The following is a 25,743-nucleotide window of genomic DNA, read 5'->3' as shown; positions in this document are numbered from 1 at the left end:
ATATATGTGGGCCGTGAAGTATAAAATTTTCGCCAGGTTCCTAAGCACCTGTCTTTGTCAAAGCAGATTCCGAAAGGTTCTTAGCTGGCCCAACAAAAAGGCCCATATAGATGTATCCACATGTACATGGCCCGGATCATTGCTCTATGTAACTTTAGGTAGACAACTTTACATTAGATTTTTGTTTTCTGAAGAACAACTTTAGATTAGATTAGCAGTAAACTTAAGCTTCCATTTGCTTTGCTGAGACCGGCCAGAAGTAATTCCTTTTGTAAACTTTGTAGTTTGTGGTGCAGTATATAGCCTAATTTGAAACCTCAATACATGAAAAATCCAAAGCATTTGCAGGTAGTAATACCAACTTGGCTAAATTAAAGTTGCTTTAACTGATTGCGTGGTAATACATGGTGCCAATGGGGTGATCATACATACATAATCATGAACTCCTCTCTTTACCAAGAATGTATTATTATACCCAAGTACTACCGAGTACCACCATCATGTAACTTCAGCATCATACCATAGTACCACCATACATGCTCTGGCGAACTGACTAGTAGTGGCACACCGAATGACTTTCAGAAAAGGGTCATGACACACATCATACACAAGAGTACAAGACCTCACGCACCTGACTCATACTCAACGTACGACGACTATACACACACGAGCTAATCAGCAGCAATTCGTAACTTGTTTTCCGTAATAAGTAATGTACTAGTTCTTCCATCTACTAGTACTACTAAGTACAGAACTTTCTCCTTTCCTATCGAAATGACAGCCCAGAGCCACAGGTAAGTAGGCAGTTAGGCACTGCTTGAGATAGCTGAAATTGATGATTTTTCTATAGTTATCTGAGAGTATAAACAAATTAATAATTAACTCTTATAAACGTAAAAGATATTCTAAAAAGTATTTAAAGAATATTTTATATAACTTTCTTTTTAGGAAAATCACCGTTTACAAGCTTTGGAGTTAGGAAGCGCCAAATGCCACGGTAATACTGTGTTCGTATAGTGGATTATAAACTAATCCTTCACACTTGTAAAAAAGAAACAGATCAGTATATAATTAATTAAGTACTAATTAAAAAAATTAAAATAGATTACTATGATTTCAAAGCAATTATAATAATATTTAATAGTTTGAAAAGCGTACGCACAAAAAGCAAGCTAGTACTATAGAAATTAGGAAAGGGAGAAAGAACACACCCAAAAGTACACAAGATTACGCAGGTTTCGTCACGGCTGTAATCAAAGCCTGGACCTGGTCACCGTAATGGCGAAGTGGTGAAAAAGGCAGGGGGGTGGGAAATTAAAGGCGCATGGCGCGGGCAAAGCGTGCAGAGGGGGGGCCGGCCAACCAAGGAATCATTGTGATTTGGCCATGGTTGGAAAGAAAAGCGGCCACCTTTCGCTGCTTTCTCGCTAAACATGCGTGTCCTCGAGTCCAGCCGCAGCCCGGCCGCGGGCAGGCGCTGCCGACCGGGCGGCCGGCCGGGACGACCACCGCCCCGGCCCTCCATCGACTATCACCCGGTCAGTGCGTGACAAAAGCATCGGACACGCACACTCATTGTTTGCCATCATCATACAGCCCCAGGACTTGCTCCCAAAAGCCACCACCTTTACTGCCACTCTCCCTCTCAGAGGTTGACAGGTGGTAACAGATAGAGAGGTGTTTACACAGAGTGCTGCTCTTTTTAGGTAAAATAATGCAGATGGGATGAGAAACTAGTGGATAATCTACTTGCTTATCTGTAGGAAAGAATTAAATATTATGGGTCTGTTGGGATAACGGGACATGAAAAAAAGAGAGTAAATTTCAGAAAACTATAGATAGTATGACTAAATTATCACAAAACTACACATTTAACACTAAATTTATCACAAAACTACACATTTAAGATGAAGTATCACAAAACTACATGTTTAGTAACTAAATTATCACAAAACTACAGGTTTAGAACCAATTTAATCACAAAGTAATAATGTTTATAGCTCCACCATAACAAGGGTGCTAAGGATTTAAACTCCAAAAGTTGTAGTTTTGTGATAAGTTCAATATTAAATATGCATTTTTGTGATATTTAACCTAAAATATGTAGTTTTGTGATAAATTTGGTGTTAAATATGTAGTTTTGTGATATAACTCCTTAAATCTGTAGTTTTGTGATAATTTGGTCAAAATACCTGTAGTTTTGTGAAATTTACTCAAAAAAAAAAAGAGAGAAATGAGGGCTTGGATGAAATGATGTGGTAAAATTGGATGGCTAGAACTTAAAGTTATCTTTTAATGGCGGGAAATCATTTTTATTTTCCATCGTCCAAACAAACCATATATCTTATAAATATAACAAATGGCCTATAATAATTGGTATAAATAATGCTTGCATAGAAAGTTTTCAGAAGAAACCGTGTTTTATATGCATGGCATGAATAATCTGTAATGATATCGGGCTGATAAGCTGAAAATACTCTTTATTTAGAAAAAAGTTTTACACAAATATAAGTATAGCCTTCTATTTAGATTTATGTGTAAAAGTTAATTTATTTTGAAACGAAGTAAGCATGGGCCTTGACAAGAGTGAGCGAGCAAGATGGGACAGGATGAACAGTATTATGACTGCACTAAAGACACTAAACTCGTAAAGCAAGGGCCAAGGGGTAATACCTCCGTCCCATATTAATTGTCTTTTCGAGTTTTTGTTTATCAATGTTTGATCATTCATCTTATTTAAAAAATTTTGAAATTATTATTTATTTTGTTTGTCATTTGCTTTATTATCAAAAGTACTTTACATATGACTTATCTTTTTTTATATTTGCACTAATTTTTCAAATAAAATGAATGGTCAAACATTGCAAATAAAAAGTCAAAAACGTCACCTATTATGTGGGAGTAATAGGTAATAGGGTGGTGCGTGAGATGAGAGCGTACGAGCGTGAAGCAAGCAGCAGTAGCAGACTGGCAGTGCAGCACTCATTGCCTCGGTTCAGTAACAGCTAAACACACTGCCCTGCTTGGCTGCTTTGGGCGCTTGCTTTCTTGTGGGCTTTCTGCAAAGTTTCGGTACGTGTGTGCCCCCACATTCTCTTTACCCCCTCTCCTCCTCGAGCTTTTTCGCGTGGCTATGTATACATGCACACAGCCACCAGCTCCCTTGCTCATCTGCATGCGGCCGTGTTGCTACTGACCAATGCCTAGCTAGCAAGCTCCACTACAGCTTTGACCACTGAGCCGTTGCTGCTGCTCACCTGTCTCCTGAAATCGTTGGGAGTCATCGATCGTCTTCTTCGTCTCCTCCTCCTCTTCGCGATCTGATTCTTTTCTGTCACTGCGTTATGGAGGTGAGCCATGGAGAAATGCTTTGCATTTCGTTGCCTTTCTCTTCTTCACTAATCTCTATCTCAGTTCTTGGCTTCTTGTGGCAAAACTAGCTTGTGTTCTACTATCTAGCCTTGGATCCTTTTTTTTGCCATGTAGAGATGTGGTGTTTGTACTGCTCTTAATAGTAGAGCCTTTTCTAGGGAGAAAAGAACGGGTGATGTTCTGCTGCATTGGCATATACTGTTCTGATTTTCTGAATCTCCTGATCACCTCAAAGTTTTCCTTATCCAATGAGAGGTTGACTCAAAGATTCAGTTCTCAGATGCCTCTTTATCAACGTCCCTGCTTCCTGCATATCTTTTCTGTTTTTCACAAACATATATGTAGGATGAGTTGCTTACAGAGATAAGTTAACAGTAAAGATTGTTCCATTCTCTGACAGGCGCTCGATGACTGCAAGTGGCGCCAAATCCCGGCGTTCGGCGACTGGAATATATGGGATGATATGCCCGTCACCCAATACTTCGAGTCAGGGACTTTCTTCTTCACAGCACAAGCAGAGAAAGATGAGGACCTCTTCAAGGTGCCCCAGTTCCCTGCCAACCCCTACAACTACAAGAAGGTCTGACAAAAAAAAAACTTGAACTTTTCTTCAGTCTTCTTCACCTAACTATTATCATATCAGTTTAGTTCAGTTTTAAGTCATAGCGTTGCTGCAAAAGAACAAACGGTTAGACTGATGATTTCGTGACCAAAATGCAGTGCGTTGTTCGAGTGAAAGGGGAGAAAGAAAACGCGAATGCGAATGCGAATGCTGTGCGTGTGAGAAAGGGAGGAAGGAAGCAGCAGTATCTGAATGAGCAGCAGAAGTGGAAGCCAAAGACGGCAGTGGATGAGGACCTGTACAAGATCTCACCAAAGCTAATCTGCAGGGTGAAGAAGGCAAGTAGTAGTACACTGTAATTGTGTTTTGTTCCAAAATCTGTGCATCTTTGCTGGGCCCTTGTGTGTGATGACCAAGTGGCTTTTACTTTAGTTACCTTCTAGTACTATCATGTGATTGACACAAACCTTTTTTGAGATAAGCTGAGCCTTTGCAATTAGCTTTTCTTAGGATAATAGCAACACTCACACACTACCCTTTTTGTTCAAAAAGCTTAAGTAGTGCATTTGTAGAACACTTGGAGCTTATTAATCGAGATTAAAGTTGGACTGTAAATTTCAGGGAGATCTAGTTGAACTTGACTGCGATTTTTTTCCTAATCTAATTATAATCTTTTGTTTGTGCTGCAGAAGAAGTTGCTGAGGAATTTGCTAGGAGGGTGCCTTGGCGTGAACTGCATCGCTTGAAAAACAACTAGCCTCAATAAATTTCTCCCAAGGGTTTGGGTGTTAGAAAGAGATGTATGTACATTGTGTGCTGATATGGAAGTAATGGAAACTGATTACTGTTTGGACTCGATTGAATGTGATGATGTCCGTTCAAAAAAAAAATGAATGTGATGATGATAATAATAATAATAAATACGCTTTCCATTATGCACCTCCACTGATCGTAGCTCGTTATAAATCTTAATCGAAATCTTGTCAAGATAGCAAAATTAGGAGGCATCAGAACAGATCGAATAGGATACGCGTTGCAAAGTTAAAGGAAGGGCCTCACGATACCTAACGCCTTAACGGTGGTGTGGGCTCACCGGACTATCCGGAGAGAGGTGCTTTCGATCGTCCGTTTTCAAGACCGATTTTGTTATACATTTGTCGACAAATTTTTCTCCAAAAATTTGACAAATGTAATTACAGTATAATTGTAGTGTAATTACACTGTAACTTGTATGTAATTACAGTACAATTGTAGTGTAATTACACTGTAACTTGTATGTAATTACACTGTACCTATAGTGTAACTTGTATGTAACTTTCAAAAATCTCTCCGTAACATGTTATTTCGGTAAAATGGAGGTCGTGGGAACAAATTCTTTCATATATGTGTGTGCTATGATTTGTTTTCTTCCTCACCAAAACAAATCGTGTAATAGATCTAACGATTCAAAATTATGTGACACTTACATATAAGTTACACTGTAGTTACATGTAAGTTACAGTGTAGTTACATATAAGTTATAGTGTAATTACACTACGATTATATTATAATTACATCTGTCAATTTTTTGGTGAAAATTTTGTCGACAAATGTATAGGCAGTCCCTTTGAAGACAGATTTAAACCTCATTAGCACAAGCATTAATAATTATAAGCTTGAAACTAACAAAAAAAAATGAGGAAGTTGAAGTTTGGGGTTAGAACTGAGCCATAGTCGCACAGGCAAGGGTGAGCCTGGAGCCGAGTACAGGGCGCCGTCTGATCCATATACGTGATCTGCAACAAAATCCAATGCGGACTCAGATTTTCGCCGATACGAAGTCCGAATCGGACTGGGATAATGCGCACGTACTACCACATAAAATCCACCCGTCGTCTCCTCGCCATCGAGATCGATCGACTCCCGTCTCCAGCGATGTCTCGCCGGAAGACATCCATAGCCCTCATCGCGAACCCGCAGACGCGCGCTACGACCTACAAGAAGCGGAAGGCGGGGCTGATCAAGAAGGCCGGGGAGCTCGCCACGCTGTGCGACATCCCCGTCGCCGTCGTGTGCGCCGGGCCCGACGGCGGCGCGCCGACCGTGTGGGTGTCGCCGGAGGGCGGCGACGCCATCGAGAGGTACCGCGCGCTGCCGGCGGAGAAGCGGGCGAGGCACACGCACGTGGCTTACCTCCAGGAGGAGCTCGACAAGGAGAGGGCCAAGCTCGCCAGGCTGCGGCAGAAGGGCCGCCCCGGCGAGCTCGACCCGCCGGACGCCGTGCTGGACGGGATGTCCCAGGACGAGCTGCAGCAGCTGCTCGCGTCCATCGACGCCACGCTGCTGGCTACGGCCAAGAGGCGGGAGGCGCTCGGGTTGCTGCCCGGCGCCGACGACGACGCGGACGGCGGCGGCCGGCGGCGCGACGCCGACGTCGCCGGAACCAACTCCGTCGGCGTACACGGCTACCAGCACCAGGAGGTGCATGCACCGGCGACATGTGACCCCTTCCATCCGTACAACGCCGGCGTGACGCTGATGCAGCCAGGGTACAACAACGCCCAGTACATGGGCGGCCATGGCGCCGTGGACATGAGCGGCTACCAGCTGCAGATGCAGATGCCGGGCAATGGCAGCAACAACCACAGCCGGCTCGCGTGGGGAGGCTTCCAGCCATGCAACGCCACCTTCGTCCAGCCCGTGTACGGCAACCTCCAATGCTGGTACAACAATGTCGTCGACGGCAACGGCGAGCCCTGCGACGCCATCGTGCCATCAGCTGGTGACCCCTACATGGACATCGCCGGCAACGACGTCTACGGCAACCAGATGCAGCCGGCACCGGCGGCCAACGGCGGGTGGCACGATCCGGGCACGTGGGGCTACGACGGCGGCGAGCCGTGCAAAGCCATCGTGCCATCATTTGGTGACCCCTACATGGGCATTGGCGTCTACGGCAACCAAATGCAGCCGGCGCCGGCGCCGGCGGCCAACGGCTGCTGGCACAATCCGGCCGGCACATGGGGCAACGACGGCGAGCCGTGCAACGCCATCGTGCCATCAGCTGGTCACCCCTACATCGACATCGAGTGCGACATCGACGGCAACTACATCGACACAACCGTGTTCGATTACCAAACCACCAGCACCAGCGACAACTTCATGGACGCGCCCGTCCAGTTCATCGCCACGGGCAGTGACGAGAGCATCGTCACGAACGTGGCCGGCTGCGACGAGACGGAGTTCTCCATTGACGATCTCCTCCAGTGCTCCGACGCCTCCCAGCATTCTTCCGGCCTCGAGGAGCTGCATTATCTCAGTGATCTGGCCGATGGCTTCGACTTTGGATGCAACTTCGACGTGCTATTGGACTGAGTGATCTGCAGTAAGGTCTAGAGTAGCCGTCGCAATACGGTGAAACCCGGCAATTTTGGACGCTGGATGGCCGCCGGATTCAACTGATGTTGCCACCGCCGCCGCCAAGTTCCCGAGCAATTTTCCTGGCCAACAAGCGAGGGACATGGGGCTATCTATCTATAGGTTTGATGCAAGGAAAAGACCTTGTTGTTTTGGAAACCCGGCAGTTCAGCTCGGAGAAGACCTAGCAGTTCTGTCAGACCGGCAGCTCTGCTTGGAGAAGATCCAGCAATTTTGTAGCTCTGCTTCGATGACCCGATAATATTGTAGGTTAGATTGGATTGATCCAGCAGTTTTAGTAGTCTGGAGAAGATCCGGCAATTTTGTAAACTCTGCTTGGTTGATCCATCAGATATGTAGCCACCTGGCAATTTTGTACCTCTGCCTTGATGTAATCCTGGCAATTTTGTAATGTACAAAATACCACATGCTAATTTTATTGTTAATTTAACTCGTATCTTGTGGCAACAATATAATCAACCTTCAATATGGTTTTATACATCACATTGACAAGTTAATGCTCTGTTTAACGTCTAAGCAGTGGACTCAAAACTCATAACATGTAGTATTAAGTATAGTAAATAAAAACAGCTTACTGTTTTTCCTCATCGCAACCATTATTAAGACTAAAGTAGATTTAAGATATATTGTTACTACATGCAGAAATAATTAGCTTACAGATATTCCTTTTGGAACTGCATAAATAACAGGATGATAAAAATGTTACTTCACTTACATACAAAAGAGGCTAATTCTGTACGCTCAAACCAGTGATGTTTTTGTGCTTAAAGAATGTACTTGGCCCAATCCCACTTAATGCGTAGCAGCAGTTGTAAGGCCTTCTCCTAATCCTAAAGCTGCTGAAACCAAAGAAGACCAAACATGAACATCAGGTGTTTCTCCATGGTCGATCATCTCCTCAAGCCATAGCAATGCATCATATGTTCTACCAGCAGAACATAAACCTTCAATGACATTGTTAAATTCGCCTGCCTCAGGTCTATGATGACCCTTAACCATCCTCTCCATAATCTGTGCTGCGTCGATGAACCGGCTTTCTGAACACAAGCCGCTGATCAAGATTGAAAATGTCTCTTTCCGAGTAACACAACCAAGCTGTTTATCCATCCTTCCAAGGTATCTGAGTGCCCTCATTGATTGCATCGAGTTGCAAAGTCCCCTCATTAGCAAGTTATATGTTGTGACGGTCGGAATGAGATCATTCTTGGGTAATTCCTCCTCCAACACCTTCACAGCCTCATCCAACCTGCCTTCCCTGCATAAAGAAGTGATCTTCGCCTCATACATGTATATTGTTGGCTTGAACCCCTTCTTGCCCATCTCCTTAAACAAATTGTCTGCCTCATTCAATCTTCCCTCATCATAGAGGTCAATAACCATAACTTCAAAGCTTGCAACAGTACGCCCACCTCGAACAACCAATGCCTGATCAATGATTTCCTGGGCATCCTCAATACTAAGCCCAGCAAGCATAGGAACACGGAGAGATCGCCGGCTACCTGAGGACCTCAACCCTTTCCTAATCACCTTATCCAACACAATCTCTGCCTGCTCACCTCGGCCAGCCGCACAGAGCGCCACCAGCAATGCCCGGTACACCACAACATCTTCGTCGCATCCCTTCTGCGACACGCGCCACAGCATGGAGTAGAGAACGTGTGTGGCCTCATCGAGCATGCCAGCATCGCAGAGCGCAGGCACGATCGCGCGATAAGCGTCCTTCTCTGGTGCGAGGCACTGGTTAGACATTTCATCAAGCACCTGCAGAGCGAGTTCAGGTCTCCGCGCACGGCACAATCCAGTGATCAACGAGGTGAGGTCTTCTGACGCTAGAGAGACTTCCGGCCTCCCCGCGAAGTCCGCAAAGAGACGGGCCGCTTCGGGAAGCAAGCCATCGGAGAGGAGGCGGCGGAGGAGGGCGGAGAAGGATCGTGACCAAGACGGGGCGAGGGAGGATGGGAGGGAGGAGCGGAAGACGGAGACTGCGGCAGCGGGAGGGAGGTGCGGGATGGAGGCGGCGAGGAGGGAGTCGGCGGAGGGGGAGGACGGGAGGATGCGGCGGAGGAGGGAGGGGAGGAGATCGGAGGAGGATGCGGAGGCCGCGGCGAGGAGCGAGGAGTGGACGGCGTCGTTGTGGCGGTAGGAGGAGCGCGGGTAGCGCCGCGGCGCGTCGGCGTAGAGATGGACGGCGTCGAGGGGGCTCTTCTGCCGGCGGATGGCGCCGGCGAGGTGCGCCGGAGTCAGCACCCGCGGCCACCGCACAGGCGTGGCGACCATCGCCGTCCCGGACTTCCAGCAACTTTGGAGTGGTCGTGCACGCGATGGTTTTCGTGCTACTCGGCCCGGCCCAATCTGGTAGCTGACTCGACTTTGCTCAGCCCACCTAGTACAATATTGTACACGAACTTGGTGGGCCCAGTTGTAATATGGACCGAGAGCCTGAGTAGGCCTTAATACCGTCCAAACTCCAGAGTCCAGTCTGTTAACACCTCCCCCTAATGTAAAATCGATTTGAATCCCTGGAGATAATATGCCTTCCAAAAAATCAATTGCTTTCCTACAATAAATCTGATGACTACAGTTTCCATGAAGAAAACCTTTCTAAAACATTGGACGCAGCTAGGTATCGGGCGTCTGACTAGTGGCGAAAAAAAAATAATCAAACGTCACATGATCAAAGGAAACTGTCTATCCATTTTGTCGGGTGATTTCTCTCTAGTGAAAAAATCACTTGTAAGATGTATAGCAAAATCGTTTTAGTAATTGCAACGTCACAATAAAATATCTGTTGAAATATTTCACTGTCCGGTATAAAACACAATATTTTAACCATCTAAACATTTTTTATTAGAATATAATTACATGATATTTTGTACTAGTAGAGATTTAATTGTAACAAATAGGGCGCTGTATTCGGATTACATATTAGATAAGTATAATTTAAGATAAAATATCATTTAAAGTTCGTTAATGAAGTCGTTCGTTGCATGAAGAGGAGCGAGGATATGGAGCGCAAGAGAGAGCATGTAACATGGGAAAATACGAGAGAGAGAGAGAGAGAGAGAGAGAGAGAGAGAGAGAGAGAGAGAGAGAGAGAGAGAGAGAGAGGGAGGAAGAACTCGAACGCAAAAGGCCCGCCAACCACAATAGCAGCCAGGAGCCAACGATCGAGCAAGCTGCTAAGATCGACGAGAGAGCGAGCGATCGATCGAGCGGACATCCCGCGCGCGCGCGCCGCGGAGGCGCCGGCCGCGCGCACACTTGGCACCCTCTCCCGTCCCGCCGCGGCCGCGCGTTTCTCCTGCACGCCACGACCCTTTCCTCGCCCCCCGCGACGCACACCACGTACTTACCACCACCACCGCGCGCTCGATCGATCCCGCGGCCCTCCACCCCTCGCGCCCAGCCGCTCCCTCCCCCTCACCCATACATACGGAGCGCCACCCACCGCAGCGCGCGATCGATCGGTTAATCTGTAGGCTGCTACCTCGCTAGCTCCGTCCGCCGTCGTCCGTCCGCGAGCCACCACCAACCGGCCGGCCGCGCGCGCGCGCCCATGGACAGTAAGGACAAGGAGAAGGAGCATGAGCAGACCGCGTCGGGCAGGAACCCCGACGTGAACGACGTCGAGGAGGAGGAGGAGGACGAGGAGGGCAACAAGCGCGCCGTCGTGCTCGGCCCCCAGGTCCCCCTCAAGGAGCAGCTCGAGCTCGACAAGGTACGTAATATAATCCACTGCATTCCTCCATTGTTGTTGATCTGATGCTAATTGAGTCTGAATATAGTTTTAACTTTTCTGCGAATGCAGGATGATGAGAGCCTGAGGAGGTGGAAGGAGCAACTCCTCGGGCAGGTTGATACTGAACAGCTTGGAGGTATCTATCTACGCTTGTTTCCAATTCATCATTATATATGCTTCTCGCCTGAATTCGTTGACACATTCTTGATGTGCGATCTGTAACGACATTTTGGGCGTGCGCATGGATATGCAGAGACTGCTGAGCCGGAGGTGAAGGTGCTGAACCTGACCATCCTGTCGCCGGATAGGCCGGACCTTGTACTGCCGATCCCGTTCGTCCCCGACGAGAAGGGCTACGCCTTCGCGCTCAAGGACGGGAGCACTTACAGCTTCCGCTTCAGCTTCATCGTCTCCAACAACATCGTGTCAGGCCTCAAGTACACCAACACTGTCTGGAAGACTGGAGTAAGAGGTGACACACAACGCACGACTTGAACCTGCGTATTTTATTTTGTAGATCAGATAAAATGGCGCTTGAATTTCTAGAAACAACGGCACAAATTGATCGTTCCATTAAATTTCCCATATGATCTTCATGTATGTGCTGCAATCTCTTCATAAATATAACGACGACATGCCATTTTAGATACTGATCTTAGATCATTAGGTCATTTTATTCGAGGATTTTCCTACATTCTTCAGTAAAGAAATATGTTAATTAAGAGAAATTTAATTATGCATTTAAGGTATTCTTTTATCTATGGAACAATGAACTCCAATAATGTCATATGATGTGTCATATATGTGCATTCTGACTTGCAGTTGAGAACCAGAAGGTGATGCTGGGGACATTCAGTCCCCAGCTAGAGCCCTACACATATGAGGGTGAAGAGGAGACCACCCCAGCTGGCATGTTCGCAAGAGGTTCCTATTCTGCTAAACTAAAGGTATTCAAACTCATCAAGTTCAGCTCTGATGTGTTAATCGAGGTAATTACCTTACTAACCATGGCTGTAATTTTTTCTGTTAAATCAGTTTGTTGATGATGATGGCAAATGCTACTTGGAGATGAGTTACTACTTTGAGATTAGGAAGGAGTGGCCAACCATCCAATGATGTGTGGAACTAAAAAAGGGCTTCAGAAACATGTTAGCTGCTAGCTAAGCCAAGTCAGATGCGCTGTTGCTTCTAGAAATGATTCAATGTGTCGTCATCGTTAAACGCCTTTTAATTTGTTTTGAGCTTGTCACACTTTCTTTTTTCTCTTTTTCTTCCTGTTCTTCGGTCGCATAATGTTTATTCAAACCTATATAATCGATTCTCTATACATGGAGACGCGCTGATATATATTTATGTACTACTGAATTCTGTTGTTTACTTGTTTGCCTGAAACACACCAGCTGATCAATTCCTTTGAGCTAATGATTAATTGTCCTAGACATGCACTTTCAGATCGAATTCGTTGCTTAATTCTGAATGTCTCGGTGGTTACAGTGCAGTGGTGGTAGCTGAGTTTTCCTTTGACGAAATGATGAATGATTCTGCCTGTCAAGTCAAGATTTTTGCGTGTGATTTAAGATGGTTTTTGCACCTGGCATTGCTCTCGGCCTCTCACTCTGGTCTGCTACTGAGTATAGGGTAATTAGTGCATTAGGTGCAGGAACGCCGTTTTCTTGAGATGGATGAAAGCAAGCTTAGGAAGAGTGACATAACAGCTAATGCTCGTTACAGAGAAGCAACGCATCTCTGCTACCTGGAGGCTACTGTACTGCCGGTGGCAAAGCACCGTACGTACAGTATAAACTGAAAGTTGCGTGTCACCTGGTAGGGCTAGCTTCTAGCCTTCTACTACTCCAGTTCTTTTGTTGCAGTATGTGATCCTTGTTCTTTCGTTGCCTTGGATATCAGCCAGTGTATTTCCGCATACGATGAATTAATTAGCAAGATTGCTTTACTCAAGCCGTCAAGCGTCCCTGTGTCCGTGATTGTTTTCCGTACTAATTTGTACTCCCTCAGTTTTATTTTATATTATAAGTTGTTTTGAATTTTTCTTGGTCAAACTATTTTTTAAGTTAGATCAGTATCATAGAAAAATTTAGCAATATCTAAAACAATTAATTTTATTGAATTTAACATTGAATATATTTTATATGATTATGATTTTGTTGCTACAAACATTGTAATATATGATAAATTTAGAGTTAAAAATTAATTTTGGAAACCGTGCTAAATTTGACCGTGTCTAATTGAATGCGGGGGAGGGAGTAATATGCTTATTTTGTGTTGGAAATACTACTATATTTTTCTATAAATTTACTTTTAACTAAAAAAATCAAAACGACTTATAATATAAAATAAATAGATTAGAATATCAAATCATATTGTCCAAATAGAACTTTGTCAAACAATCCACCTAAAAATTGCATCATTCACAGTTTTAGAAATATCATATCCGAATCATGCGCTATAGCATATAACTATATTATATGCCACTCCAATTTGGTCCAATCTTCCGAATGTACATCTAGAGTAGGATATGTGTGTGTCTTTATAGGGTGAGTCTGTGTCTGCTTGCTGCTGCCCTGTTGGGCTTCTTTTGGGCTATGATCTACGGGCCGGATAGGCATAATGAGGATAGCAGGGAAAAAGTATACTTTGACTCCCTCAAGTATGGCCCGAGTATGATTCATGACCTTCAACCACAAAACTGGGTATATGGACTCTAACTATCAAAACCGATACAAACTATATCTTTTGGTGGTTTTGGAAGCGGTTTTGGTTCAAGTGGTGCCTACGTGGCGGTGTTGACCCGGTCTTTGTCCCACGTGTGTCGACGTGTCGCTTATGTTGTATTAGAATAAAAAACTAAAAGCAAAAAAATATGTGGGACCTATATGTCATTCACAAATAAATATTATGGGACACAGTGACATATGTACCCCACATGTCATCATATCTCTCATTCCCATCTTCCCCCTTCTCGCTCTCCTTATCGTTACGTCACCCTACACTGGGATGACGCTCCCCATTGTCACCTCCGTAGACGATGAAGTGGCCACGGCGGGGGTCGACGTCGTCAACGCTGAGTCGTCTCTGCTGCCGGTGGAATCGCCGAATGACGGCTTGAGGACGAGCAAGAAGGGACGGCAAGGCCGGAGCCAAGAAAAATAGAGAGGAAAAGTGGCAAGTTGGGCGCGTAAGAGATGCGGAGGGAGGGGAATGTTGGTGTGGCGGTGGCGAGCAAGGGACGGAGGTCGGCGGGGTCACCCGCGGTGAGGGAGGCAACAACGGCCTCCACCGCCATCACTCCGGCACCCTCATGTCCACCGCCGACGGTCGTCGCCGCCCGTCGCCGCTCTAGTCCTCGCTCGCCCTCCCGCCCGCCACTGCCACTCCTGCTCCCGCCCACCGCTGCCAGCGTCTCGTTGCAGAACGGGTACCCCCTTGCTCGCCGCCGCAGGAAGAGGAAGAGGAGGAAGAGGGGGGAGGAAGAGGAAGGAGAGAGAAGAGAGGAGAGGAAGAAGGGAAGGAGGAAGAGGACATGTGTCCCACTTTTTTTTTGTATGAATGATATGTCGGTCCCACATATATTTTTTACTCTAATGCCACATAAGCGACACATGAGACGAAAACCGGGTCAACACCGCCATATAGGCGCCACGTCAGCCAAAACCGCTTCCAAAACCACTCAAGGATATAGTTTGCATTGGATTTGATAGTTGAAGGAGTCGATATACCTGGTTTTATGGTTGGAGGTCATGAATCATACTCGTGTCATAGTTGAGGGAGTCAAAGTATACTTTTTCCGGATAGCAGCCAAGGTCTGCTAGGATTCTTGGTGGGCTTCGAAACTTGAGTCCTCGGGGCTCAGGCTATAGCCCACGCAGCCTTGAGGCCTCTTTCCTCTCCCGACCCTGACGTGGTTCACTTTGAGTATCGCGGCGCCGCCGTGCTCGCGATTAACCCAGCCGTCGCAGCTGCAGTCTCCGCCGCCGCCATGGCGGCTCGTGCGCTGCTCTCCCGCCTCCGCTTCGCTCCTCTCAGCCACCACCACCACCGCCACCTCGGCCGCGCTCTCTCCGCCGCCGCCACCGCCGATCCACCACCCGACGAGTCGCCCCCTCCTCCTCCGCATCCTCCACCGCCACCGACGCCGCCCTCCAACTCGAAGCTCTTCGTCGCCGGTAAAGCCTCTGCTCTCCCGCCTCCGTTTCCTTCCCCGCAATCCAATCCCCACTCTGTTCCATGGTTCTCACCTTGTTGCTTTGCTACGCTTTCTCTCTCGCGCGATTGCGCGCGCGGGCGTAGGGTTGTCGTGGTCCGCGGACGAGCGGTCGCTGACGGACGCCTTCTCCTCCTTCGGCACCGTCACCGAAGGTAATCCCCGAATCGCGACCTTTTGTCACTTGAAACAGTTTCGTTTCAGGGTCTAGAGAATAACCTATTGAGTGGTTGTCGGTGGGGGACTGGGGGAGGGTTCAGATGGTGTGCGCGGTAGGTGTTCGATGAAACGGCTCGGAGGAGGAAGTGGGTGTTCCGCTCGCGCGCGACCTCGCCAAATGTTCGATGAAATGCCTGTTAGGGATTTGGTCGCATGCTCGGCTGCAATCTACCGGCATGCGAAGAGCGGGTTGTTTGGCGAGGCTGTCAGGCTGTTTGTTGGTATGATGAGGGTGGGGGTGAGCCCCAACTCGTTCACATTGGTTGGTGCTTTAATAGCAGCTGCTGGGATGGGCAACTTGGTGCTTGCTGAGTGCATCCATGGGTGGGCTATGAAGAGCCTGTTGGAATCCAATCCTTTTGTTCGGACCGCATTGCTTGATTCCTATGCGAAATGTGGACGTCCTACGAAGGCCTGGGCATTGTTTGGTGAAATGAGGGATCCTGGTATAGTTACTTGGAATGCATTGATTTCTGGTCTAGTGCACAACGATCTGTTTGAGGAAGCATTGCTGGTTTTCAAGAGGTTGCTGTTTTCATTTGGACCAGTTCATAATGTTGTGACTATGATTAGCATTGCTCAGGCTTCTGCTGGTTGTGGTGACCTTGGATTGTGTGAGAGTGCACATGCTTATTCAGTCAAGATTGGGCTTGATTCAGATGTCTCAGTGACAAACTCAATCTTGGGTATGTACTTGAGCTTTGGTAGTCTTGCGATTGGAAGAGAGATTTTCAAAAAGATCGCTGTTAATGATGTTGTTTCTTGGACGATGATGATGGGTTTCCTTCTTGAGGAAGCCCAGGCTATTGAAGTTATACATATGTTTGTTCAGATGAGGTTGAGTGGCATAGTGCCTGATAGGGTAGCATTGGTTACAGTGGCGCAAGCTTGTGCACATCTGGGTGATGGAAGGATAGGAAAGTTGGTTCATAACGAGATTGTAATCTGTGGGTTCAGTGGTGAGCTTCCTGCAGTTAACTCGTTAATCACAATGTATTCTAAATGTGAGGATTTAAGTTCTGCAAGACTGTTGTTTGATGGTACAATGGAGAAAAGCTTGGTTTCATGGACGGCAATGGTGTCAGCGTATATAGAAAATGGATATGCCCTAGAAGGGATGTATCTCTTTGCGAAGATGAGGCATGAAGGTTCCTTTATGATTGATTCTGTGACACTGGTCACCTTATTGCTTGCTTGCTATGAGGTTGCTAAGTTTGAACTATGTATTCAACTTCATGCATATTGTTACAAATCGGGTTTGTGTCTGTACAAACCTGTTCTTAATACCCTCATTGCAGTTTATGGTAAGTGTGGATATGCGACTTTAGCGCATAAAGTGTTTGATGAGATGATTTCTCGGAATGCTGTCTCATGGAATACTATGATTTTATCCTATGGTGTAAATGGCCAAGGAGAGAAAGCAGTATCACTTTTCAATGAAATGGAGAAATCTAGCGAGGATCAAGACAGTGTGACTTATTTGAACACATTGCTAGCATGTAGCCACTCTGGACTGGTGGATGATGGGATGCTCGTCTTTAGAAGAATGGTTAATGACAAGGGAATAATTCCATGCCCAGAGCATGTCGGATGCATAGTTGATATGTTGGCAAGAGCTGGCCGCTTGGAGGAAGCAGCAGGAGTGGCTAGCTTGACTCACAATAAATTAGGAGCAAATGCTTGGAAGGCTTTGATGGGAGGAGGGCATTTGCATGGTGACATGAAATTTACTAAAGTTGCTGCAAAGAAGGTGCTCACCACGGAATCATTTGATTATGGGCATGTTGTGTTACTTTCTAATGCTTATGCATCATCTGGCAAATATAGAGCTGCTGAATCTGTCAGATCCTGTTATGCAAAGCGAATTACAAGGAAAACTTTAGGGCTTAGTTCCATTGAGATAGTGCCGTACAGCAGAAGATAGTAGAACAACTCTTACCTAGGGAAGAGAGAAGATACATCAAACAATTAGTATTCACTGTCTGTCTGTCTCAAGCTATTGGAATCTATCTCAGGCATAAGTTGAGTATTCACTTTCAGGTTGCCAAGTCTCCTGTGGAAAAAGTAAAGCATCAAGCATGATTTTCAAATGCAAGTTGATGAAATAGATGATTGCCTTGGACCTTTTTCTTTAAAAGAAAAATATGCCTTGGTCTATGGAACATGACCAACGATATCACATCTCAACTCACTATTGCTCCAGGAATCTCTAACACGTGAATATGGATTCTAATGGTACTGACACACTAAGGTCTAAGGCAGCTTGTTTAGTGCATACTCATTTTTCATTACTTCCTTTTTTTCATTTGTCTTTTTTTTTCCTTTTTAAAAGTTGCCTTGGAGTTTTTACGGTGATCCTCCATCTGACCTTATGCCCTCATCTGGATTGTGCATGTTGACTTTCCTACATGCTAGGACAACAACATACTATTGATAGTAAAAAGAATTGGTGATAGAGCCTGTAAATACCAGCTGTGGCAGTTTTTTTTTTTAAAAAAAAATGAGCAGTATATTGGGGCTGCTGGGTGTGCACCTCTACATATGTGCAAGTGTTGCTTTGCACTTCCATTTCATTTGGCAGCCTGGCAGTCCCTATTAATCAGCCACTTTAAAATTTATCTTGGATGTTTGTTCAAGGATCTAGTAGCGTTGTCCCACTTTTCTGCCTTAAAGGTGTTAACGTTTCATGCTCCCACCAACAGATATAGTTCACAAATGTTGACACTCGATAGATAATCATAGAGGAAAGCTATATTTGTTTCATGACATATATATCTACCAAGTACTAACACTTCTCTTCAATCAATGAACATTTGTCTGCTCTGTAAGTCTAAATTATCCCACATATTTGTATAGATGCTGCCATTCATGTCTTTTCATGCGTATGCCCCAGTGTCAATGGCTATTGCTTCTGTTTGAAGCAGGTTCATATGTGGCGTGATTATTTATCACCTATCATATAGTTTTATTCTGAAAGATGACATCTCAATATGCATATGCCATGGAATTATCTGGTGGAGGCATATTGGTGTTTGCCTGGTATAAGATGTGTGTGGCAACATGTGTTTTGCTATTGTTTATTCTATTTACCCCACAAATTGCAATGCTTAATCCCTTCCTTACATATTCATTACGCTGGTATTAGTGAACAGAATTATATGAAGACTATTTGATGATGCAGTGAGAATAATGTATGACAAAAACTCTGGAAGGTCAAGAGGTTTTGGGTTTGTGCACTTCTCAAACGAGTATGAAGCTAAGTGCGCCAAGGATGCTATGGATGGAAAGGTACTGTTTGATGAAGAGAAATGTCTAACAGATTGTAATATTAACTGTTTCAGTGAAAAATAAACAGGAAAATAAACATGGTCTTTCTTTTTATTCTACAGGTAATGCTAGGACGACCATTGCGGATAAGTTTTGCTCTTGACAAGGTCCGTGGTGCTCCAGTTGTTGTTCCACGACTTTCCACGGTGAGTTTAACGATTGACATGTTCATTACATTTCTGGAATGAAGATTTTTTTGGTACCATAAATTCTTTATTCTATATAAACATTTCTGTGATTTTTATCATATAACATTTTAAGCAATCAAATAAGATCTCTCCACCTGGCATGACTTTTTTTAATAAAAAAAAGTTACTTATATTAGACATTAAGTATACGAAGGATCACCCACACTGTGTGAGAATGTGAGATTACCGACAGCAATAGTTCAAAGATGACACAACTATTAATAGAGCTCACTTTTTTCTTATTACCTGATAAATGGCTAGTTACTGCAAATCATGTTCGTAAAAGCATCTATAAGAATTTCAAATATTGCACATTAAAGGCTCTAATAGAAAAAGATGGTGTATGACCTGTGCTTACTTGTCGCATAACCATTATGGACTTGTTTAAGTTTCATAAGCTATCACTCACACTCCATTACTTCGAATACAACAGGACAGGCCATTTAAACTCTTTATTCATGTTTGCTAGATAACATGTCACCCCCTTGCTATGGTACACTTGTTTTTGTCACATCCATAAGATGACACAGAGGTCTGTTTGATGTTACAAACATTAGAGCCTCTTCTAAAGTGAATTCGAAATTGGAATTTGAATATGTCACCATGTCCAAAAGTATATTCCTTGTGCCAGATCAATTAGACTCGCAGTTGCACTATTCATTTGCTAGGTGCATCTGTGTCAATGTCGATCTCTGTGGCTTCTTCTTCCTTGGTAGGTATTTTGATGGATTCTTCAGAATGGAGTGACATTACCTTATATTGGTAGAAGTGTGAGCATATAAGAAAATAAATAAGGTTCAGGACTCCCATAAGGGCAATAAAATAGAAGTAATAGTCGAGTTTGCCAAGATTAATGTTGTCTGTTAACCAGCTTGAGTGACCATCTCTGGTCGTGACCTTTCTCATGATGTTTGCCAGAGCAGTACTCAGGTAGTTTGCTCCAGCTATAGTACAGAAGAACAGAGATCCTGCTAGGGTTTGCATGTTCTCTGGAAACTGCTTATTGTAGAATTCTATTTGTCCAACTGCATTGAAGGCCTCAGCAATACCCATTAAAACAAGTTGGGGTGCAAGCCACAAGACTGACATAGGCGATATTCCTCCATTCGACAAGGCTGAGTTCCTCCTCTTACGTTCGACAAGTCCTGCTACCACCATTGAAATGGGAGAAATGGCCAATCCTATACCCTGTCTCTGTAGAAGTGTAATACCACTTTCCACTCCAGTGAATCCTCTAGCTATTGGTACTAAAATCCGGTCATAAATGGGGATGAATAGAGTTAGGGCAATAAGGGATATGGATACAACAGAGCCTGCTGGGATTTCAAAGTGCGTCCCAAAGTGACAGTCCATTGTAAATGTTTGCAAGATTATATAGGTGAATTGCTGAGCCAATGCGACAAAGCATAAGACTCCAGAAATACAAACCGGCACAATTCTTATTAAGCATTTGACCTCCTCTATTTGTTGGACGTTGCAAAGCTCCCAAGAGTTTCTTGCAGAACCATCAACATTTATATCATCACCCATTACAATTGCACCCTTGTTCAGAAACCTGAGGATGAGTAACATGCATCAAACTATGATGGCATCTAGCATATAATTCTTTGAAAGGGTCAGTATTTTGTTTGATATGACCAGCATGTTTCTTCTTAACTCCATTTAAGCATGTGGTGCATTCTATGCATTTACTAGAGGAAAAAGGGTGTATATTTACCAACAAATATGAATTTCTGCATTTTCTTGCCCAGCACATAGATAGCAATATAGCATCTATCAGTAAATATTTATGTGTGCTCGTGTTGATAAGCATACAAAATACTCGTGCAAGTTATGATATGCATGATCTATATGAGTTTAATATTCAACTGTATAAAAGGTATCTGAGTCTTACAACTTGGTAAGAGGTAATGAATAAAAATCACTAAATTCAACAACCTGATTAATTATTTGGTGTTGCTTTGCTTTGAAAACTTACAATGTTTTGGCAATAAAATAGAACAATGTCAAGAACTTATGTTTTTCAAATTTCGTTTTTTTCCACATGTACATATATACATGCAACATCATAATTTCAAATGTGCCTCGGGATTGATGCAGATATAAATTTCAAGAAAACCAACCCATATCCGATTCATTGTAATGTTCTTGCAAAAACTCCTGAAGCACACTATACGCGTAAAAGTGTGTGCACATATACATATGACAATGCATTTATCACTTCTCAGTTTGTTGGATGTTCTAATACTTTCACTATGACTAGTCATTGTTTTAGTTTTTCCTCCACTCTAAGTTGATTACATCTCTAGCTACATTAGTTCCAATTCTGTTCATCTTTAGTGGTAACAGATGTTTACCTGAACTGGGAAGTAAGTGGCAATCTGAATACGCGGTTGCCCTTGGAAGGAGGGTTGTAGAGCATCAATCCTTGTTGGTTTATATCATGAGGACAAGGAAGCTTGAGATTTCTCTTTTTAAATGAAGCCACTAAAACCTGGGCAATTCCAGCAAATATGCTTCCCTCTGGTTGTACATGGACGTACAGGTTGGTACCCAGAAATAACATGATAATGGCGAGAAACATGAGTAATGTGGGTATGCCAAATCCTATTGGCCAGCTGACATTGTTCTGGATGTAGATGATGACAATCATAGATAACACAAGGGCAGCAGTACTTGTTCCATAGTACCAATTATAATAGCTGTTTAGTCCCTTTCGACCTTCTTCGTCGGTCTTATCAAACTGGTCTACTCCAAAGGGCAAGCTACAAGGCCGGATCGCTCCTCCACCGATAATTAGAAAGCCTAGAGAAAGGTATAGCACACTTAGCTGGAGTGTTGATGGACTGTTGCAGCCTCCGCCTAGTCGGGTTTTTTCATGGCAGATCGGTGGCTTGAGAGCTGGAAGTGATGCATACAAAGTCATTCCCAGCATCCCCTGTTATTTTAGCAAATAAATAAATTAAAATGAGTTCATGTTGATGAACTACACTCCTGGGAAGAGCTTAAATCAACAAAAATGTTGGATGTGCACTATATATCAGTTTCTTGCATCAGTTGGGGCTTATTGTACATTCTTCGTTTCTAATGAAAAAAAAGCATTAAGCTATTGCTGATCTTTTTATTCGTTGGGTGAAGCCTTATTTGACAATGACAAGTGACCTTGCATTTCTTTCTGCTGCCAAGCAGGTGAAATGAAACTACTAAGAGAGATGGTTTGGTCATCATATGGACATACCAGGAGGCTGGCGAAGCATCCATAGGCTAGTGTTTTGAACCTTCCCAAGTAGACGTCGGAGATGAAGGCGCCTAGCAATGGCGCAAAGTTAAGCGTACCGAAGAATATGTTGGTAATATTAGCTGCCTCAATTTGCCCAATGTTGAAGCGCTTCACAAGATAGACCGTCAAATTTGCTACCACTCCAATTGTCGCAACCTTTTCAAATGTCTCAGTTGCTACATAGATACAATCAGAAAAGGGCATCCATTCAGTACATTATAATGAGCATTTTGATTTGATCCGCTTGAAGTACAACATAATTCATTCGTGAATCCCTTTTTGCTTTGATTTGAGGCAGGGTGTATCCTGTGCAGGGATCACCGGGTTAGAGCACCCATGTTGTCATGTCTAAATTTAGACAAAGAAGCCAAGCCAAGCCAGACCAAATCAACATATACTTGGTCTAGGCTCAGAGTCTGAAAATACTCTTATATTGAATGGATATTAGTATATGATTTACGGTAGTCATGTAGAAGTATTAATGAGATGATTCACGAATACGAGTGATTAAAAGAGTCTTCCGTACGTGCTAATCGAATACGAATACCATGGACATATACATCTATGATCTATATATATGGCCCTTCTCAGGATGCAATTTATTTTCTATATTATCAAAGGAAATGAATTGATCTTTCACATGAAACTATCTATAAAAAGGGGACTTCGGGCATGTTTAAATTGTAGCCAAAATAAACCTTGCCATTCAATATGTGTAGGTAGGTGTGCGTGTGTATACATACGTGTATTTGAGCGTTGCGTCTATCTTGTTATTTTCAAGCCTACGGTGTAGCCGTGCAGCATTTGAGAGGTCTAAGGCTGCGTTCGTTTCTTGGCTAAGGAACTCATTCCCTTCACACGTAAAACGGAGTGGTCCATTAGTGCGTGATTAATTAAGTACTAGTTATTTTTTTTCAAAATAATAGATCAATATGATTTTTAAGTAACTTTTGTATAGAAACTTTTGTAAAAACGCACTGTTTGAAAAGCGTGTACACGAAATATGAGAGGGGGAGTTGGTATTAGGTCCCTGGAAACGAACGCAGCCTAAGTAACATCAGTGACGGCAGAGGTATTAGGTCTAGTAACGTCAGCGACGGAGCTAGAAATCATTAAAGAGTGAACTTAAACTAGTGAGTTGCTTTTTTTTTCTTAAAGTTACATGGTGGTTTAAGATAATTTAACCATAATTCTGAAGACAAGTCTAAGGCTCAAGCCCTAACTACTCTAGGCCTGCCTTCGCTCCTTTAGGGCCCCTTTGATTTGGAAGAAAAACATAGAAATTTTAGAGGATTTCAATTCTATAGGAAAATTTTCTATGAAGCCATTTGAAACAAAAGATTAAATCCTATCCAATTCTTTGAAATTCCTATGGAATGCACAATCTTATAGAGATTTTAGAGAAAATTTAGCATGAGCTTTAACCTCTTGGTAATTTTTCTTTGAGTTTATCTCTCTCATCCAATTCCTGCGGTTCAATCAAACGGTAATTCATGTGTTTTTCTTACGTTTTGTAATCCTCTGTTTTACACTTATATACCTTTTTAAAATCCTGCGTTTTTCCTATTCTTATGTTTTCTTAATCCTACGATTCAAAGGGCCGTTAACATACTATACGGATCGCAAAACGTAGAAAGAAATCACTGGAACGGGAGCCTCACCTATGATGAATGGCATGCACTTCCAACCTTGCGGCGTCTTCCCCCTCTTGCCTGCCACAACTTCACCACCGACGACACCCCCGTTCTCAACGGCGCCGATCTCCATCTCCGTCTCCAAAGCGTACCCTCGCTACCACAGCAACCACCACCACCACCACCGCGCGGAACGGCGGAGGCCAACCAAAACACCGGCGAAAAACCTCGCTCTCCGCCCGCCGGTGCGCGCGCCAGCCAGCCAGCACCAGCGGCGCCGCGCGTATGTGAAAGTAGGCAATGCTACTACCACCAGTTGGTAGAAGTGGTACATCACGCTACACTGCACATATATGCGTGCGTGCGTGCGTGCGTGGGTGCGTGACGGCGTAGGAGTCTTGTCACGCTAGAGCTATTGGGTGCACCACGCGTTGTCAAGCGCCGCGGAGCGGACGGGACGGTTTTTTTTGGGTCGGCGTGATGCGATTGCTCCCGTGTGTTTATTGCGAAACGGACACATATGCGTCCGTCCGCCGAAACAGTGAGCACGTCACAGCGGCTGGGCTGGCGGACGGGCGGTTGGGTTTCCGCGGCCTTTGAGGCGGCATGACGCGTCGGCGTGTCTCATCCTGAAGATACACGTAGGTTTGGATGGAGACAGTCCATGGCGGCATCTAGGGATGGCAATTGTGCCCGTTTTTCTATTTACCCGTGGTTAAAAACCCTATTAGGATTAAATTTGTTCTCCATTTTATACCCATAGATATTTTATTGGGTTAAAAGCTATGCCTGATGGGTAAATGGGCATGGGTATGGGTAATCACTACCCATGCCCGCTTTGCCCGTTTACCCACGAAATCTAACTTACATGTAGGCTAGAAGCAAAATCCACTAGAATACATAAGCCACGTTCTTTGTTTTCTACGGTTTTCCTTTTATTTCCCTTATTATCTCTCCCTCTTACTCTATCGCCGTCAGAGGAGAGACACCACACCGAGACAGAGAATATTTGATGTTTTAAATTCGATATCGAACTTAGAAGCTTGTAGACTTTTTATTCCACTACTTTTGTAGTGGCGGGTAAACGGGCACGCCTGCGGGCACAAGGCGCCCGTGGGCGATGGGCATGGGCAACCATTCTTACCCGTCATGTAGTAATAGATATACCCACGGAAAAAAATAATCTCATGGGCACGGGTATGGATAGGCACTACCCGTACCCGTCGCACCCGATTGCCATCCCTAGCGGCATCTGATGCTTTTTGGTCATGTTGATTGTGTGCGCGCGGTACTGACAGTCCAGTCCACATTCTCCCGTGAATGAATGAAGAAAGTTTGGTTTTTAGTGAAAAAAATTATCGTGGAAATTAAACATGGAAGCTGATGAGTACTTCCTCCGTCCCAATATATAAGAACCTAAAATCGGATGGGATATTTCCTAGTACTACGAATCTGGACAGGTAGCCTATGATGTCCAGATTCATAGTACTATAAAATGTTTTATCCGGTTCTAGGTTCTTAGAGCATCCCCAGCAGCTCCTTTATCTAGTCATCCATCCGATATTTGGAGTATGGAGGAGAAAAATAGTGCTCCAGCAAAGTCACCATCACATACTCCATTTTTGGAGATTCTCCAAACCTAGCCCTTCCTATGCTAAATATGGAGGTTCTCTCTCCTCACTCCATCCTCAACTACCCACTTCCCGAGATTTTTTTTAAGTGGTGAAAGGTGAGAGGGATATGAGTAAAAATGTGTGGTAGTTGAAAAATATTAATAAAATAT

General features: G+C 44.4%; 6 protein-coding genes across 6 annotated transcripts; 4 read left to right on the top strand and 2 right to left on the bottom strand.

Moving 5' to 3' along the window:
- Positions 1-3,165: 3,165 nt before the first annotated feature.
- On the top strand, positions 3,166-4,790 carry LOC4324341 (uncharacterized). The gene is made up of 4 exons (XM_015775550.3): positions 3,166-3,350; positions 3,773-3,952; positions 4,093-4,272; positions 4,624-4,790. The coding sequence occupies exons 1-4, from the start codon at positions 3,345-3,347 to the stop codon at positions 4,678-4,680; spliced, it is 423 nt and encodes a 140-aa protein (XP_015631036.1). The 5' UTR covers positions 3,166-3,344; the 3' UTR covers positions 4,681-4,790.
- An 863-nt stretch (positions 4,791-5,653) lies between these two features.
- LOC4324340 (uncharacterized) lies at positions 5,654-7,781 on the top strand. The gene has a single exon (XM_015784629.3). The coding sequence runs from the start codon at positions 5,774-5,776 to the stop codon at positions 7,286-7,288; it is 1,515 nt and encodes a 504-aa protein (XP_015640115.2). The 5' UTR covers positions 5,654-5,773; the 3' UTR covers positions 7,289-7,781.
- A 166-nt stretch (positions 7,782-7,947) lies between these two features.
- Positions 7,948-9,648, bottom strand: LOC4324326 (pentatricopeptide repeat-containing protein At1g05600). The gene has a single exon (XM_015769542.3). The coding sequence runs from the start codon at positions 9,626-9,628 to the stop codon at positions 8,144-8,146; it is 1,485 nt and encodes a 494-aa protein (XP_015625028.1). The 5' UTR covers positions 9,629-9,648; the 3' UTR covers positions 7,948-8,143.
- Positions 9,649-10,419: 771 nt separating this feature from the next.
- Positions 10,420-12,467, top strand: LOC4324324 (rho GDP-dissociation inhibitor 1). The gene is made up of 5 exons (XM_015769547.3): positions 10,420-11,069; positions 11,160-11,226; positions 11,344-11,562; positions 11,913-12,037; positions 12,126-12,467. The coding sequence occupies exons 1-5, from the start codon at positions 10,908-10,910 to the stop codon at positions 12,204-12,206; spliced, it is 654 nt and encodes a 217-aa protein (XP_015625033.1). The 5' UTR covers positions 10,420-10,907; the 3' UTR covers positions 12,207-12,467.
- Positions 12,468-15,021: 2,554 nt separating this feature from the next.
- LOC4324323 (glycine-rich RNA-binding protein 4, mitochondrial) lies at positions 15,022-22,586 on the top strand. Its single transcript, XM_015761083.3, has 5 exons — positions 15,022-15,274; positions 15,399-15,467; positions 18,713-18,819; positions 18,921-19,004; positions 22,236-22,586. Exons 1-5 carry the CDS (start codon positions 15,088-15,090, stop codon positions 22,242-22,244), a joined length of 456 nt encoding a protein of 151 aa, XP_015616569.1. The 5' UTR covers positions 15,022-15,087; the 3' UTR covers positions 22,245-22,586.
- Positions 19,371-24,281, bottom strand: LOC4324322 (protein NRT1/ PTR FAMILY 2.13). The gene is made up of 4 exons (XM_015761091.3): positions 23,988-24,281; positions 22,285-22,502; positions 21,404-21,984; positions 19,371-20,601 (listed from the first exon to the last, which is right to left on the bottom strand). Exons 1-4 carry the CDS (start codon positions 24,091-24,093, stop codon positions 19,704-19,706), a joined length of 1,803 nt encoding a protein of 600 aa, XP_015616577.1. The 5' UTR covers positions 24,094-24,281; the 3' UTR covers positions 19,371-19,703.
- Positions 24,282-25,743: the final 1,462 nt, after the last annotated feature.

This window comes from Oryza sativa, chromosome 1, assembly GCF_034140825.1.
Source record: "Oryza sativa Japonica Group chromosome 1, ASM3414082v1".
NCBI lineage: Eukaryota > Viridiplantae > Streptophyta > Magnoliopsida > Poales > Poaceae > Oryza > Oryza sativa.
Note: the sequence above shows the minus strand (reverse complement) of the source record. Positions and strands in the feature narration are given on the sequence as shown.

Coding starts and splice junctions, on each gene's coding strand:
- LOC4324323 (XM_015761083.3), top strand. CDS start 15,088: ATGGCGGCTCGTGCGCTGCTCTCCCGCCTCCGCTTCGCTCCTCTCAGC. Junction 15,275..15,398: donor CTCGAAGCTCTTCGTCGCCG/GTAAAGCCTCTG, acceptor GCGCGGGCGTAG/GGTTGTCGTGGTCCGCGGAC. Junction 15,468..18,712: donor CTTCGGCACCGTCACCGAAG/GTAATCCCCGAA, acceptor TTGATGATGCAG/TGAGAATAATGTATGACAAA.
- LOC4324341 (XM_015775550.3), top strand. Junction 3,953..4,092: donor ACCCCTACAACTACAAGAAG/GTCTGACAAAAA, acceptor ACCAAAATGCAG/TGCGTTGTTCGAGTGAAAGG. Junction 4,273..4,623: donor TAATCTGCAGGGTGAAGAAG/GCAAGTAGTAGT, acceptor TTTGTGCTGCAG/AAGAAGTTGCTGAGGAATTT.
- LOC4324326 (XM_015769542.3), bottom strand. CDS start 9,628: ATGGTCGCCACGCCTGTGCGGTGGCCGCGGGTGCTGACTCCGGCGCAC.
- LOC4324340 (XM_015784629.3), top strand. CDS start 5,774: ATGCGCACGTACTACCACATAAAATCCACCCGTCGTCTCCTCGCCATC.
- LOC4324324 (XM_015769547.3), top strand. CDS start 10,908: ATGGACAGTAAGGACAAGGAGAAGGAGCATGAGCAGACCGCGTCGGGC. Junction 11,227..11,343: donor TGATACTGAACAGCTTGGAG/GTATCTATCTAC, acceptor ATGGATATGCAG/AGACTGCTGAGCCGGAGGTG. Junction 11,563..11,912: donor CTGGAAGACTGGAGTAAGAG/GTGACACACAAC, acceptor TCTGACTTGCAG/TTGAGAACCAGAAGGTGATG.
- LOC4324322 (XM_015761091.3), bottom strand. CDS start 24,093: ATGGAGATCGGCGCCGTTGAGAACGGGGGTGTCGTCGGTGGTGAAGTT. Junction 22,503..23,987: donor GTGCATGCCATTCATCATAG/GTGAGGCTCCCG, acceptor GTATCTATGTAG/CAACTGAGACATTTGAAAAG. Junction 21,985..22,284: donor GATGCTTCGCCAGCCTCCTG/GTATGTCCATAT, acceptor CTAAAATAACAG/GGGATGCTGGGAATGACTTT.